At 41.8% G+C, this 17,061-nt stretch overlaps 2 protein-coding genes across 3 annotated transcripts in view; one reads left to right on the top strand and one right to left on the bottom strand.

Annotated features, from left to right (window-relative positions):
* The window catches only part of LOC145457449 (epithelial membrane protein 2-like), a 417,463-nt gene that overhangs the window by 300,835 nt on the left and 99,567 nt on the right, over nt 1-17,061 (top strand). The gene's annotated exons all lie outside the window — the stretch shown is intronic.
* Nucleotides 1-17,061, bottom strand: part of LOC145458128 (serine/threonine-protein kinase SMG1-like) — a 51,076-nt gene that overhangs the window by 19,647 nt on the left and 14,368 nt on the right. For both annotated transcript variants that reach the window (XM_080336466.1, XM_080336464.1), the window contains 24 exons: nt 16,298-16,413; nt 15,587-15,803; nt 14,213-14,470; nt 12,092-12,291; nt 10,346-10,581; nt 9,953-10,117; nt 9,713-9,897; nt 9,052-9,285; nt 8,187-8,384; nt 7,824-7,968; nt 7,359-7,472; nt 7,177-7,295; nt 6,356-6,534; nt 6,198-6,297; nt 5,422-5,534; nt 4,896-5,025; nt 4,695-4,836; nt 4,002-4,226; nt 3,615-3,744; nt 2,622-2,809; nt 1,894-1,999; nt 1,637-1,835; nt 521-580; nt 218-440 (listed from right to left, as the gene is read on the bottom strand). In XM_080336466.1, the coding sequence (XP_080192592.1) occupies nt 218-440; nt 521-580; nt 1,637-1,835; nt 1,894-1,999; nt 2,622-2,809; nt 3,615-3,744; nt 4,002-4,226; nt 4,695-4,836; nt 4,896-5,025; nt 5,422-5,534; nt 6,198-6,297; nt 6,356-6,534; nt 7,177-7,295; nt 7,359-7,472; nt 7,824-7,968; nt 8,187-8,384; nt 9,052-9,285; nt 9,713-9,897; nt 9,953-10,117; nt 10,346-10,581; nt 12,092-12,291; nt 14,213-14,470; nt 15,587-15,803; nt 16,298-16,413 (3,982 nt within the window). The remainder of the gene's footprint in view (nt 1-217; nt 441-520; nt 581-1,636; nt 1,836-1,893; nt 2,000-2,621; nt 2,810-3,614; nt 3,745-4,001; nt 4,227-4,694; nt 4,837-4,895; nt 5,026-5,421; nt 5,535-6,197; nt 6,298-6,355; nt 6,535-7,176; nt 7,296-7,358; nt 7,473-7,823; nt 7,969-8,186; nt 8,385-9,051; nt 9,286-9,712; nt 9,898-9,952; nt 10,118-10,345; nt 10,582-12,091; nt 12,292-14,212; nt 14,471-15,586; nt 15,804-16,297; nt 16,414-17,061) is intronic.

Genomic DNA, 17,061 nt, shown 5'->3' with positions numbered 1-17,061 from the left:
CGATATCACTATCCGTATGTATTCAATATTAGTTACCCAGAAGGCACTAATCCTGGTAATCCTGCTCTTAATATTCTGATATTCATTGCCCGGTTAGCTAGCAAATTTCGTTAGTCATCACATCGGTATTGTAGGTAATGGGTAATTGATAAATTGATAAGTTTCGTATCCCCATGATTTTCTTTGTAAACTGATATCAGTTTATAGATAACCCCACCTGCTTAAATCCAGACCAGCACGAGTTTGGGTTGTGCGGATTGGGCGGCTCGATCAAACGTTTCATGGCCTGGTCCACGAGCGGCTGCATGTTCTCCGCGAACCACCGTTCGTGCGGTGTCTCGGGCGCCGCGCTCGTGATGCGCTGCACCCGCTGCAGAGAATACACGATCGGCCTCATCATGGCTTGCTGCTGCTCTTTCAGCAGCGCGTTTTTCTCCTCTCTGTCGTGAAAGAAATAACATTTTCATCGTTTGTCTTCAATAATCATTAGCCGATCCAAGTTAATATCGTGCGCCTTTACCTCGGCAAAGAATGGTTCGCGTTGACGCGCTTGGCTTCGTCGTGCAGTTGATGGAGTCGCCTGGAAAGAAGGGAATGATAAAGTCACATTTTGCCGTCGTGCTAAGGTGGTCAAATTAGGCCGGCTTTGTAACAAAGTCACCAAGTAACCAAGTTTTGACTCGAGTCATTCTCAATTCACCACCGAGTCCAAGTCATTGTGTTGACTGCTCAGTGCTCAGTTCCCAGTTAAAGTCTTGTTAAACCTACTTTTTATAACTCTGTTTGATGATATTGAATGGTTCGCATTTATAATATAGCATGCTATATCGCAGTTCCTGTTCGCATTTTCAAGTACCAGTACAGATAGTGTGGTGACTTTACTATGTTTAGAAATTACAATGATATGTCGGTCATGGCCGTCTGAGTCTCGAGTCATATGACTTGGTTTGAGTCATGCGCAATGACTCGAGTCCAAGTCGAGTCATTTCCGTATTTTGGGAAAATGACTTCAGACAAGTCGAGTCATCAGAAAATTGCGACTCGAGTCATAAAAACCCTGTTTGGCACCCAAGAAGTAATGTTGTTTATTTGTACTCAAATTAAGAGAAGTAGTGGTTTGGTGGTTTTCCCAAACTGTTTTGGCGTTTCGCTTGTAAAAATGCCAAGTACTCCGTTACCGACACACCAGGGCTTGTCTCAATCCTTATCCGAAGCGAGTAGTAATTGTAAGAATACGTAAAACTATTATTTTGCGTACTGAAATTATACGACTATACGTCTCTTTTCATCAAGAGTTATACTATCACTGAGAATCCTAGTTTCAATATTTTATTCCCACTGCGGAAGTCTCAAACCCTCGATTGGTCATATCGTAACATCGAAACTTGTAGCACAAATACACTTGAGTGGAAACGATATTTTCGTGACGCCGTGATCGGAACAGTATTGTCACAAAGTCCAACGAAATAAGTATGGTAGAAAACTACAATGTCATCTTGAATGTGGTGTCTGGCATTAGTTTCTTTGTGGTCGCATAAACGGTAAGGATTTGTTCTTTCCTCATCATCCACACTGTTATCACACCATAATAAGTTACACCCCTCCGGCGTTGCAACAAAATATAGAACACCCATACTTGCTGACGTCCTGATGGTGCTGGTTCAACGTGCCCAGCCAGAGTTCGTCCCATAGCAGCGTGATCCTCCTCAATTCCCACACCAGCAGCTGCACATCTTTCACTATCGAGTCGTTCTCCTCCACTAGCGCGTCTAGCACGTCGTGATAGCACGCGTTGACGTAGCTCTGCGTCTGCGAGTCTTCGGGATTCGCCCGGTCTAGCGACACAAACCGACAATCAAAGTCGAGGTAAATTAAGATGATATTAAATCCCACCTGCTTCTTCGTCTTCGTCAAACTTCAAAACCGATTCCGACGGCACGCTACCGTTCACTAGAGCTGAACTTCCGTCCGGGTACATACCGAGAGAATCCACGCTGTCCTGGTGAAGTCGGAAGGATAGATTGAAGATACTGGAATCTACGATCTTAAAGCTGCGAAAGCCAGTACCCGAGTAGCCTGACCACTGAATATCTCACCAATTTCCTGTGTCTATGTTTTGGGTTATTTATAACGGAATATCAACGCCGCGGAATCAGAGTCGATTATGTTGATTATTAACATTTTGAAAAAGTCAAGAAAGTTTCCATTTTCTTTCAGCAATATCTTGACCATGGTTATGTTTGTCATATTCTTTCAATAGTGCGAAACATAGACATAGGCTGCTCTGATTCCACAGCAACAGCACTTTTTAGTAATACTTGAGAAGATTTGGACGAATACTCGTTTGATTAGTTGGAGTCGGAGTTCGTTAGAATGCTTCGGGCAGTATGCGTTTTCCAAACTCTGAATCCAAAAGAAGTCTCAAAATCTAGTCTGGACCAAATCTAGATTGTAAAACTACTTCATTTCCTTCATCCATTAGAGGTAGTCATGACATGTCTTCTACATCTATGCTTCTATTTGTAATTGAGCAGAAATTCATGACATTACTTCTACTCCAGTACCAATATTTATTAGTTTGACCGGTTGTGGATTTTCGCGACGGAACAGAGAGAACCTACCTTATCGTCATGAAGCGAATTTCTGAACAGAGCCCGCGATCTTTGATCCGCATGAGTGGTCGCCACCACCACCGGATATACGACGAGGTGCGCCGCGTTCTTCGCGATACGGCAGAGAAGATCGGATATGCTCTGACGTACGTATACCTCGGGATGATTCAGCCGCGAGAACAGCTGCGGTATGATCCCTGAAAGAAAAACGGTCGGATTGACTCACCGTAAAATTTCACAGTTATACGCGTGAGGATGTGCTTTTAAAGCATTTTGAGCAAATGGAGAACAACGAGGGAAAAATCGCTTATATCGACTTGGTGCAATGAATTTGTATCGTAAAATCTCAATTGGTTGTTATGGATAAAACAAAGTGGAAAATCAAGACCAAATTTGAAACGCAAGTCCCGACAACATCATAATTGGAATCTTTCGACATAATTTAGCAGATGTGGTTTGGATGGTTGTCGATGCTGCTTGAGTATGGTATACTTCTACTCACTCATAATAGAAATGATTATTAAAGAATTAGGGAAGGTTGGAAAAAGTGAATCGAGAAGCGGCACTGCGTCGCAGGTAGAAAATAACAACATGCCAAGTAACATATCAGCGACTAACACGGAATGACTAAGGGCGCCCAGAATAGGTTCAACGTCTCCGGTTATGAAAATTTCACTAAGAGCTGTCCAAGGACCACTTTCAAATTACAAAATCTTGAAACGAAAAATAGAGTAGTTTTGCTTGAAAAAGTCCTGAAGCACGAGTGGAAGCGGACCATCGTCTGGTTGTCATGACAATTTCACTGATGGCAGTGCTATTCAAAGCTATCTCAAAACCTCTTTCAAAATACGAAATCATAAAAGGGATAATCAAGTAATCTTTCTTCGACAATATGTGAAGAGCAAGTGGAAGCAGCCTAAAACGTGACCACGCGAATAAGCAGGCAAGTTAGTAATCCTGCATTAGTCGCAAAAAGAAAGAAGAAAGTCAAACACTGCATACCATTCCACGGCGTGGTAGGCGTCTCCTTCAGTCCACGTTCTAACGAATTCTGCAATTCCAGCGCGTGCTTCGCAAGAAGCCTCAGCAGTCGTAGGGTGGTCGTCACAGTGCAATCGTCGCTGACTTTCTCCTGAAAAGATACCGTTTATCCTGCCCGGCTGCAGAGAAAATCCCGCTAACCCAGGGTTTCTGGAGTCTATAGTAACTCCCGTGAAAGGCAAATGTTGAAAAACTACAACAACAATCTGAGATATACAATTGAATAATATATTAAATTGAAACAAATGCGAGTTTTAAGTAAAGGACAATAAAATTTTAGGGGTCTATGCAACCGCTCCAAACATTCAACGGTCCGCGCTAAGAAAAATTTAAGAACACCCCGCCAACCTGCTGCCCGAGACTGAGCCTCAGGAATCTGAAGTAGCTATCGGCGGCGACTTGGTAGAGCGCGAAGGGCCGGATGCAGATGCCCTGCCACACCAGCAGCAGGTCTTCCGTGACGCCGGGCGGAAGCCGGAGCAGCCAGCCGTCGCAGCAGGCCGTCAGTCGCTTTTTGATGATCTCCGTCTTTTCGCTCTGATGCCCGTGCTGCTGCTGGACGATGTCGTCATCCTGCGAAGAATTGCGGAGTTCGGAAATGAGTCGATAGTATGCGTTTTCCCTGCGTTTTCGCAGCACATAATTCCATAGCACTTTGGACAAATTTGAACCAATTTGCATTATACCAACATGGAATTCTGTATAATCAGAATTATATAGAAAAAAAGAGAATTGGAAAGAACATTATATATCAATAATCAAATCACAAAATATGACGTCACTGGCATGAAATTTTGAATAACTGAGGCAAAGAGATCACGTAAGCTCAATGTACTAATTTTAGATGGCACACAAACTCCTTCTGCTGGCACAAAGATGAATTTTGCAATTCCAAAAGCCCCCCAGCTACCATTAACTGCCAAAAGTATGCGTACCCCCGAATATATTTACTTTATAAAACATGATACAGGTTTGGAATTTGAATTTCGAGTACAAATATGGATTTGACAATGTTCCACACACTAATTTCTATGGTCCAACCTGCTGAGTGGCGCCGGTAAAGTACACACGGCTCAAGCAATCGAAGATAACCTCCAAATCTTCAGAAGTCGGACTGTGCGGATGCAGAATGTCGGTAATTTGTTGCTTTTCGGCGTCCGTCAGCTTCACCAGTCCCATATTACTGAAAATAGCACAAATTACCAGACTCTAATGTCGCAAATTTGATTTGCTGTCACGAACCTCGTTGAATCCAAAATCTTTCTGCCCCATTTGTAGCACCACCCGGCCGAAGCGAACCAGGCCTTGGCGAGATTCGGGTTCTGCACCGTGGCGCAATACTGGAGGGTGCCCAGGACGATGTCTGCATTGGCTAACAAAAATATTCAACAATTAGATTGCGGTCCACTGACCATACTGCTGACATAAATGTAGTTAAATTGGTCAAGGATCTTACTCCGGTTAAAATAAAAATGTAATATCATTTTTAGTACTAATTAAGAGGTGTTGATTTTCGTGATAGTTACTTGGTTCATACAGGCGGCATAATTTCTAACGCCGAGTACCTAATACTAGGAGTTTTCAGTGTAATAACAGGAGATTTCGAAAAAGTTTATATGTCTAAGAGTAATACTGAAAACATTTTAACAGAAACATGCATCTGAATTGATTTGCAAATGGTCACAATACGTTCCACACCACCAGCCAATCAAAATTGGAAGAATATAGCGAGTTGCTGCAAGTTGTTCTATGATGCTACAATGCTCACCTTCCGATACAAGTTGCTCGTCGTTCTGAAAGTGATTGTAAGTGGCGGCAATCTTGGGGTGCCGCAGCAACAAATTGAATTTGGCCGCAATTTCATCGCTATTGTCTTCACGTCTGCGTTACACAAAGATAGATTTTAACTGAAGATGCGCCAGCGGTCAATTACAGCAGTACGCGGTAACTCTAATGCTGCTGTTAGTGTACTGTGTGCAGAGAGCTGTATAGAGGGATTTGCTTACATTCCAAAAGACAGGAAGGCCACATATCCAGCCCATTATACTAGAATTATTGTTCAAGATATCAATTTTGGGTCACAGCATCGACAACCTTCCTGTTGGTGATGTCGTCTAAGAGTGGACCCTGAGAATACTATTAAACTATGCATGTGCTGTGCAGACTATTAAGTGAATATATTATTGACATAATTCATCCGGTAACAAAATCGTAACAGACAAGTGATTACTTCATTATTATTCATGACAGTAATTGCACCAAGCCAGTTGCAAGGTAAATGTCCATATATCGACAAGTCTTGATTTTTTTTCTGAATGAAAATCTGGATATTATGCTTGGTGAAATAAGCTAGCCTACTTCAAATTAAACAGGATTCCTGCAGTTTCAGCCAGCCCATACCCAGGCCACTTGTCATGAAGGTTTCACAATCCAATCGCACACCCCTGGCTTACAACAACACTTGACATTATGCCCCTATAACTGGCGAAGTAAACAAAGAATTACAGAAATAAACAAATTGTTAATAAAAATGAGCCGTCTCACCCAAGCAACCCAGCTAGCGAGGTCCCAACAGTCTTCCATTCGGACTGCAAAGTCTTTGCCAACGACAACAGGATAGAAGCACTTCTTACGTTGCTATTACCTAAATTATCGCAAAAAATTAGAAGACACAAAAACCCAAGCATTACAAATCCACGCACTCTCTTTCAAAGTGTCCAGCAAGGTGCCCGCCATGAGTCCGACGCCTTCCGACTTGCATCCCATCGCGACCAGGTCTTTGGACAGTTCGAATTTCACGTCCCAAAGGTAGGACTTGTCCCGGCCGTTGATCTGATCCAACATTCCCACCACGGAAGGCAAGCTTTTCAGTTCTAGCGGGCTGAAAAAGTTTGAAAAAACGCAGATGTCACTATGTACGGTTCGACGATTGCAGCCTTGGAAATCACAGAGATAACCTTTCTGTATGAGAGTTTTCCAAAAGATTTGTACAAGACATCCTGATATTGTGGTCTGATTCAAGTTTTTCTCAAGTCACTAATTTCATATCGTTGACGAGTCAAGTTGTCATTTAGCCAGATTTAGGCCTGAAATATTTTTTAGAGGGTGAACTTGGGCCGAACCCGAAAACTGGTAATAATTTTATATCGTCTATAAGTAGAGTTGTCATTTGGTCCAATTCAAGCCTGAAATATTTTTAAAAGTCGATACAAAGCCTAACATGAAGATACTTCCATCTCTGTTTTGAAGACAATATAATTGTTGTACAGCACCAAAACTTATTCACATGAAGGCCAAAAAGATGTCCGTTATCGTTTTTTAACATTAGCGGAAATTTGCAAGAAAAAAAAAATAGTCTATTGAATTGAGATATAGCAGTGGGTTTCAGTGGCAAATAAGTGTGTGATACATCAGCATGAGGGTTAAAGTTAGAATTAAGTTTAGGGGAATGTCGTTTATTATTGCATCAAATGCTGAAATGTCGGGCAACCTTCTAGCCAAAACAGAAAACCTGAACACCAACCCGTTCTCCTTAACGCCACAAATCTTCGTCGCAATCCTCTGCACGAGACTGGCGCATTTCTCGAAATTACCCAGCTTCCTGTGCATCTTGCACGACGACAGAAGATAATGAAACAGGTCCTGCGCGAAAGAACGTTGCATCAAAATTTCGGGTAGATCGGACGCGACCATGGAATAACCCACGTCGTCGTCGACTCCGGTCGAGCCTTTACCGCAATCGCTCATAAAGAATCTCGTCATCCTTTCGGTGGCCGGAAACCAGGCGGGGTCTTTGAACATGTCAACAGGCGGCGCATACTATAACACAAACCAGGATTAGACGTGATCGCAAAAATAAAAATAATTGATAATAATTCTAGCGAAATGCAGGTAATCTAATTCTAATATAATTTATGAGATGGCCAGACTTGGTGTACAGACATTTGCCAATTTCATGTTTATGACAACGAACTATGAATTAGTGTAAACTGAAATTTATTCTTTAATTGTATTTCTTCATAATCATACATTCAATTTCAATTTTTTTTTCCAAATTTGGCAACTCCAATTTTAATCTAATTTGAAAAAAAACTGCTGCTATAATTCTCATTGCAATCTAATTTGGAAAAGGTGAAAATTTTGTTGTTGTATAACTCTGGTGGTACTCACTACTGGCTCGTCGTTGATCCAATTGACGATGTTGAACAGCGAGAGGTAGTCCGTGTCGGCGTTGATTGGCCACGAGTCGGCAAAAACGCGGACCGCAGACTCGGCGACCAAGCGAATTTTCTGAATGCCTTGCTTTCCGTGGTCGCTAAATACCGGCGTAGTCAAAGTGGTTAGTTTTGGTACAAGAGCAGAAGTAGAAGTAGTCGTAAATTCCGAATCAATAACAGGTAATTATTTCCGCAGAATGTACAAACTGCTTTTTATGAAGTAGATTCGGTTGATGGCAATTTTTCTTGACTCTGGCCAAACCGCTAGATGTTAGTCAGTTTATACAGTGGCGCCGCTAAGTTAACATGAAATTACCGAGACTCCTTGTCTTGCATGTAGAACTGCAACAGTTTCAAGTCGCTGGCGACAAGCAAATTGGGCCATTTCCACGACAGCAAGCGATCCTTCACTGTTCCGTTTAACTTGGGATCTTGAATCGCCATGCCGTTGAGGGCTTCGGTAGCTTTCTCCGAGGCGCCTTTGAAGTCCTGGTCTTCAAAGCGGCTTAGAGCCCTGGGACGGAAAAATGGACCGGTCAGCATGAATTCATCTCTGGCAAAAGCGAGGCAAACTGATACTGAAAATACGTCGATAGCATTTTCGGTATGATAAAGAAATGATCGAAACGAGCCGTCACGGCCAAACAGACCAATTTCTACACTCAAATGAGCTTGAATACGGCCAACTTTTAGTCCTCCAGTGACGTATCGAAGGGAATTGTATTCTGTATTGGTATTTCTGGCAGCAGCAGTAGTATTAAAATAAGATGGAAAACTGAATGCGCATTGGTGCGTAAGCACGTCATATATCATAATATGTCACAACAGCATAGAAATCGGTGGTTGATAAGTCTTTTGGTGCCATTCGGTACATAATCTGTGTACTAAATTGCCAGATAATTTTGCCGTAAAGTGTATTCAATTTGGCTGTAGCATACTAGCATACCATTCTTTCGACATCAGAAAATATAGTCGGTAAAGCCAGACTTTCAAACTGGTGTTTACGAATTAAGGTAAAAATATACTCATAATGTCAAAATATTAACTATCACACACACCACCTCTCTTAAGATTTATACAGTTAAAGTTCTGTACCTCACAAGAAGCTCTTGAGAGTTAGTTAACTTGGAAGCCACACATTTTTTCAAGTGTATATTGAGAATTCACATCATATCTCTTACTCTGCATATTCCAAGCTTGGAAATAGGTTGTCGCCGCCAAGCAATTCGTCGTTTTCCATGATCCACTTCGAAGCCGATTTCCAGTCGCACAGCGTGATGTGGCATCCGTAAACTTGCCTCGATAAAAATGCAGCCTTTGCCCCGGCCCTCGAGCTCTTCGCCGGGTCGTCAGACTTTTGCGACTGGGGCAGCGTGCTGATGACAGTCTCGTATTCCCTGATGGCGTCCTCGTATCTTCAAAAATACACCACAATGTAAAATTTGGTTCATCTGGTATGTCATGTGTTAAGTGTCTCCAAGTCTTTCACCCTCTGAGATGGTTAAAATAGTAATTCTCACTCAATTACAAGTAGAAAGAATGAAGATTAGAAGTAAAAAAGTCTCAAATGTACTTAAGTAGTTCAAAAAGTAGACGTACTTCGTTACTGGAAAAGTTATTCCAAAACTATTTTATACTTTTACAAAACCAAAGTGTTAATAGTGAGCATTCTTGCCTAAAAATTGTGATGTAAATCAGAATAAGTGTGAAATCATACCCACTCAAGTACGCAGCACAAGTACGCAAAACCTACTGGAAATACATCAAGAATGCAAACATTTTTGAGGATCTTCACACTAGTGTGATATACATGCAACTTTACAAATATTCTTCTTAAATCACCTAGAAGCGGCCTGATTCTTGGCGGCCTTCATCCAAGACCAAATCTGTTTCGGCGAGGAAGCCACGACGGCGTGAGACTTTGAGATATCGCGACACCACTTGTACAGCCCGGCGATCGTGTTCGGAGAGCGTATCGCCACCAGCGCCTCCACAGTCATGAAGATAGCTAAATCAAATTCCGCACCCTGCAAACAACACGTATGCTACGATAAATTTCTTTCAGAAAACCTCAACGCGTACTTGAGTGTTGTTATTGATCTTCATGTCCTGGAGTATCTTCTGACCGTGGTATATCGCTGATGCGTACAGCCCGGCCTTCAGCGATACTTTCATCGCCGCCAGACGTAGCCGGTTGAGCCACTGTTCGCAGGTTTTCAGATTTGTGGAAAAGAAAGTGCGCACAGCCTGGAAACAGACATTTTATTCAATTTACCTAAATCCCTTCTGCTGTATAGAGGTAAGGACAATGTAAGTCCTCCTTGGTTACTGATTCATATTTCCCCGTTTATATATTTTGTATCATTTATTCCTTAGTACCATTGACAAGTCATAGTTATCGCTTATGTAATAATAGGGATAGCTGACCAGGCTTCATGTAAAGAAAAACTCAAACACGAAAAAGCAACAACATACTTTTGTTGGCGGCATTATCGAAACGCATCCAGAGTGTGCGTTGAACAGCAGCTTCTCCAACGAAAACAGGAACTGCAGTATCAGATGAGGCCGCTGCATGGTGCCGCGGATCTGATCCGCAAACGATCTCCTTTCTGGGTTCGGGGTCGCACCCTGGACACGTCCCTCGGAGACACGCCTAACAGGAGTTGCCACGCTCTTCTCGTCCTTTTTCGAGTCGTAGCGACGCAAAGCAGCTAAGGCAAGGAATCAAAGTCACGAGCGGATTACATAAATCAGCGGTTCTTGAAAGTTTTACAGAACTGACCACTAGATTTTTTGCGGTGGTTGTGTGCAAACCACGGGTCCCCAACCTGTGGGCCATGGGCCCTAAGGTCAATCTGAAAATATTAGAGCCACATCCAAACTACGACCAATAGACGTAAAGTTGAAGCAGTGGAAAAGCAAGATTTTGAAGAAATTCTTTGATTCGTTTCCGTTATTAATGGATCGACGCTTAACATAAATACTTTCCAGTTTAAAGCAATGATTCAATCAATCTTTTGCAGAAAAAGAGTAACAGCTAATTGATACACGGAATGACCAGTTTTTAAAGTGTTGTTTCCACCAAACAATAGGGTCCATCAAACCACTAGGTGTCGCCAGACTTTTGGTGGTAATCGCCTTTGTTACGTATGCGGTTGCCGTATTTAGAAACCTGTAGGTTACTTTCTTGATTGTTTAAGGGCATTTTATATGGAAATAATGGCTACAACATATTCTACGGGGACCGTGAGCTCGCTATAAAATGAACTAAAACTTCAGAAAGCTTCTATGGAAGGAAATAAGGCCGATTTGATAACTAGGTGAGGTGAGAATGTGAAATTGTCAACTAAATGTCGGCTACCAGCTCAGCACCAGAAGTTTTCGAAGTTTTAGTTCATCTTATAGCGAGCTCACGGTCCACGTAGTATATGTTGTAGCCATTATTTCCATATAAAATACCCTTACACAATCGAGAAAGTAACCTACAGATTTCTGATAACGGCAACCGCGTACGTAACAACGGCGGTTACCACCAAAAGTCTGGCGACACCTAGTGGTTTGATGGACCCTATTAGATGAGTTTTGGCTGTCTGCTTTCAAATCTTATACCATGATCGGTGAAAAACAATCAATATTATGTTGTAATTGGCATCTTCATGGCTATTGTGAACTTGGCTTTTCTGTTTCGACTTCAATTAAAAGCTATGAGCGAGAAAGACTGCTTAAAACTCATGACGAGATGCGGGAATGTTCAGTTCAGTTTATTGATGATGTCACCATTTCAAAACACCACGAGATTGCGATAAAATGAAGAAAAATAGGAAGGAGTCGAAACGACCTGGCGCAGTCATTCAGTCAAACGCCTACTATGGTCTAGAACAGTGGTTCCCAATTTTTTTTGAGACAGAGAGGTCCCATATGAAGCTCGACATATCTTTTTTGCCCCCTAAATATTAGAAGTCGTAAGTAACCCTATCCTTTTCTGCAGTATTCAAGTAGGTTGTACCTGCTTAATCAAGTAGTTTGCCTGTATACTACTTCACGTTTTGTTCACTCCGTCTCTCGAAATCGCCCACTTTGACAACCACTAGTCTACAACATGTATGCTATGCAACCAAGCGTTCTATAATTTTTCTTATTTCACATGCAGAAAATGTTTAGAAATTATTGAATTGGCCATGGAGGCCAGTCCAAGAACCCAAGACATTGACTAGCACTCACTCTCGATTTTGGTGAAGGTGTCTTGGGGCGCACCCAGGGGCGTGCGCAGCTTGTTGGAAACAGTGAACACGGCGCATTCCCATGACGCCCACCATATCAGGAACTGATAGTCCCGGTGTACGGACGTGTCCAGGCAACTGACCGGTTCTTGTCCTCCGCGGTGGCAGTTCCAGAAAATTCTCTCCAAGCGAGGAGCGTCTCTGTAAAAGCAAGATCTAGCAGTGAGACATCGACGTGACTCCAGAATTGCGGTGGCCATTAGCAGATTTGGTTGCACGATGGTGCTGATGTCTCAGAAGCTGTTGGAAATTGAAACATCTTCCGAATTATTCACTACGAGTGAGGTAGTTTTCATTTATTTTTATGGTTACCAGTATATTGGGCACTTGGCGAACCCTAATTCTAACCAATCGGTTCTCCTACCATGAATAGATTAATACATACATACTAAGTGTTAAATTCACAATGTGCCAGTGTTGGGATGACTCGAGTCATGACTTGACTCGAGTCAGACTCGAGTCAACTTTTTCGTATGACTTGACTTGACTCGAGTCACTTTGCAAAAATGACTTGACTTGACTTTGACTCGGCGCTTCAAAAATGCGAATTGACTCGTGACTCGGAGCAAAATTTACGAGTCAATTTCGAGTAATCAAGCAAACGGTATCGATTGGATCACTGAATTTTGTGAATGTTGTGTTGAGTATTGTGCGCGATACGCCTGCTGTGACACTTGCGAGAGTAACGAGTCATTCACTGATTGTACGTTTCACTGATCCTCTATTGTTACACCACAAATAAATTGACCACAAACGTAATGATCACAGCTTACGTTGTTAGTAGGAGTAGCAATAGATTAACCTTATAACAACGTATCTCTATTTCTTAGACGGCCCAGTGCCTACATTCCGCAGTGATCCCCTTTACCAACCCTCTTGTATGATTTAAATCGAGCGAATATAGTTTGTGCGTTTATTTCCTAACGGATGGGTAGTGTATTGTACCATATCAATTTGGTAAACTTATCGAGGCTTCGAGCCTATTGGCTGCTAATAACAGACTATTGCATGTTGCTATACAGTAACTCATGTATTTTATTTGCAGTTCTACGTGTGCGTGAGCGATACAACGCCTTCTTGCAGGCATATTTAAGTTTATATTAGTTATTTGATTCAAGATAAATGGCCAATTATTCTGTCTTTCACGCAGCTAGCAAAATGTGATGACTTTGAATCGTCACTGATACTTCCAAAATTCAATTTGACTTGAATTATGACTTGACTCGTGACTCGACTTGACTTGACTCGAGTCACCTCCAAGAAACGATTGACTTGACTTGACTCGAGTCACCTTTGAAAATCGATTGACTTGACTTGACTCGAGTCAAAATGTGCAATGACTCGAGATGACTCGTGACTCGAAGGTAGTGACTTGATCCTAACACTGCAATGTGCTGCATACCGCAAATTCAGTACCTAAGTACTGCACTCTTCTTGAAATGAATTTTCGGGGGAAAATATTTTACCGTACACAGTTTCAAGATGCTTCTTCACAAGCATACCCATGATTCCCGCAAAGTATGAATATATGATTTGTCGGAAAGCGTAATAATCCTGAACATCTTCAAAACATGATTCCGGAATTGGATTGATGAATTGGAATTGCAGCCTACTCAATATTTGTTCGTTAAATACTTTCGGGCAAAAAAGGTTAATTTGATCGACGGAGATATCGAAAAAGAGGATCAAACCAGAGTTGGAGAACTAGAAGATTCTCAGCTTTTCCAAATTTGATTAGAATTAGAATTACAGCTACACAGTTTTTTTTTCCAAATCAGACTAAAATTTGAATTATAGCTACACCGTGTTTCGGAAGTTATATTAGAATTACAGTTACAAATCAAGTTCTTTTCCACATTAGAATTGTTGAATTCTCAAAACTTGGGAATTGAATAAGTTCAGTTCGTATCAAATAGCATTTTCAGGAAAACCATGAATTAGTTTACAATTAAAATTAGAGCATACAAACGTTTCACAAATTAGATTAGAATTAGAGCAAAGAAACATTTCTCAAATTAGATTAGAGTAAGTTCTCCAAGTCTGGTTCACACATCGTACATACTTTTCAGTGAAATGCCCGTTCAGCAACAGTTTCATGACGATTCCAAAGTGCCGCGTGTGAAAGTTGCTCTCTTGCGGGACCATCTTCAGCATCTGCCCGCGTTTCGCCAGCCAGTGCTGCTTGATATTCAACGAGACCAACGGATGCGACACCAGCGAGCTGTCTTTGCCGTGCCTCGTTGCCGCGCGGCCTTCGACATCTCGAGATTCGACCGTCGATCGCAGCGCGACGCCGTGCCAGCATGAGGCGCTGCAGTATCTAAATGGGGAAAGGCGCGTTAAAAAAAACACGCTCTAGGCTCTAGTATCAGGGATGAGAGTGATAAATAGGAATGGGCGCAATGATTTGGGAACTTGAATCCGAATGGAGCATTTATTGAAATGACTCCATTAGCGGGATGGTAAGCAAGTCACAAGTAATTCAACTTTCACAGTTTTGACTCAAGTCAAGTCGTGTCTTTTTCAAATCCCCACCGACTCCAAGTCCGGGTTCGAAGGTTAGAGTCCGAGTTCAAGTCATTGAGTGCACTGTTCATTTTCGAGTTCAATTCTGTTCAACTCACTTTTTACAACTCTGTTTAGGTGATGTTGAATGACTCGCATTCACATATAGTAATATTCCTCACTATCCACAGTTTCTAGCAGTATTTCACAAATACCAGCACTAATAGACAAAATACGAATAATGTGGTAGTTACCTATTCTTCAAGGTAACAACGCAATGACTCGAGTACAAGTCGGGTCAATACACAAATTGCGTCAAGTTGAGTCGAGTCATTTTTCATATTTCAGAAAATGACTCGAGTCAACTTGAGTCACCAAAAAATCGCGACTCGAGTCATTACAATGCTGTCCATTAGAGCAGTGAGAGACGATTTCTTCGAGTTTTGAATGCGCGGCTTCGATACTTTCCCACCACGGCCTTACAACCGCAATCGGTTGCATCGCAGCCTCTTAAATATTTAGCATGGAGCTACCCACTTTAACAGTAGGCCTACTAGCATTTCTGTGAGGTGGTGATCAAACCACAGCATTGTCTCAAAGTGCAATAAAATTGGTATGGTAAAAAAAAAAATCATCTTCACTATAGCCATTCTTTTCTGCGGTTGGGCAAAAGCGACATATTCCAACTTTACAAATCACCCATATTCCTAGTCATAAAATTTAGCAACCAGGCCGCGATCGACACTGGTGCCAATCAAGAAACAAATAAGTGACCGGTTTCGGGTTTTGTATGCTAACATTCCACACTATCTACTGTTCAAATGCGACAGGAACGGTTGAGGTACTGGGGACAAGTTTCTGCAGCATTCACCACGTCACAGCGCCACCTAGTGCGATGCGTTGATCGCAGACACGCTGCTGTTGTGCCTACCTCTCGATTTGATCGATGGGCACCTTCCGCAACAGATTAAAACACCGTTCGCGCAGCTTCCTATTGGTGTTGAAGATGTGCGCCAAGAGAAAATCCAATCCAATCTTGTAAACCGCTTCGTTAGCCGATGTCGACACGCATTGATCTTCCGCTATTGTGAACACGAGGGAAAAGCAACGCACTATCGCCAAGCCTCTGTTATCGGCCAGATTTGTCCCTGAATTTAAACGAGATTGAAAGTTATGACACGAGTGTGATTTTCCATTTTGCAATTTAAACACCAGTTAAAAAAGAACGCTTTCCTCGTATATTTCCATGATTTTTCACAGTAATAAGTGCAAAAGATCAAAAATTCGAGAAGAGATAAAGGCTAAATGAACTAAAATAATGTCGTTTCTACATAGTGACAACACAGCTCTACTGAAAGACTCAAAACAAAATCAATTTTAGAGACGAAACTTCACAGTAATATGTGCAATCCGCCCATATTGTTTATCACCCCGCATTTAGTGAGACATTCTTAAATATATAACAGGACCGCAGCGGAAATCATTTATGCTATGACACTTCACAAACAACCAGCACTAGCGCTTTCATTAGCGACTACGGGATGTTGGTCACAACCTCACCACACATACTTGAGAATTTCGCATGGCACATATCAGAAATTTCTGTCTGCCGGTTTGCAAGTGAAAGAACTTCAACACTCACCCAAAACCGACAAAGAATCCAAAAGTCTGATGAAAGCCGGATCATTGATGACGTGCCACCCTTCGACCTCTTTCAAATTCATCAAGATATTCTCCACCCAGTGCAGCAGCAGCTTCCTGTCAACACATCCAACAATCGCCACAATCCACAAGTTTCATCTAGTTTGTCAGAAATGTTACAGTGGCACCACTGGATTTAATGGTAGATGAGATTGAAAATTCAAGAGCTGCGCAAAAAAGATATCCAGGACTGAGTTTCGACAAACTAGCCCGGGCAGAGCATCACAAAGAATGTTCGTATCAGGACAATACAGTAGTACTACAGGTTAATGAATGTTAGTCAGATCAGCAATTCCGTTGCGAACAGTACTAATTGTACAGAGGTCAAACTTCATTAACTTAATTGCGCTAATCCCAACGAGATTATTGTAAAAGATACATGCTGTACGCGAACATGTGACACACCTAAGGTCAAATCTTACACAAACAAGAACAAATGAACAAACGTGTATCGGATAATATAGACAAACACCTGAAGACATAGCGGCATTACAGTAAAATCTCGGTGATTTAAGAGACAAGGTGAAAATTTTGGAAGAGTTATTACATGAATAGGTGATTAACAGTACTAAACTTTCATCTTGCTTACTAAATTCATTGCAGTGTAATACGTTCAACTCAAAGACTTTTTGCTAGTCCCTTAATAAGAGTTAAGGACACAAACACATATATTTTATTGAAAACAAATTTGATAACATTAGCAAT

This window comes from Botryllus schlosseri, chromosome 15, assembly GCF_051294905.1.
Source record: "Botryllus schlosseri isolate E-star chromosome 15, Bs_hap1, whole genome shotgun sequence".
Lineage (NCBI taxonomy): Eukaryota > Metazoa > Chordata > Ascidiacea > Stolidobranchia > Styelidae > Botryllus > Botryllus schlosseri.
The sequence above is the reverse complement of the archived record's forward strand: the minus strand, read 5'-3'. Positions and strand labels throughout refer to the sequence as shown.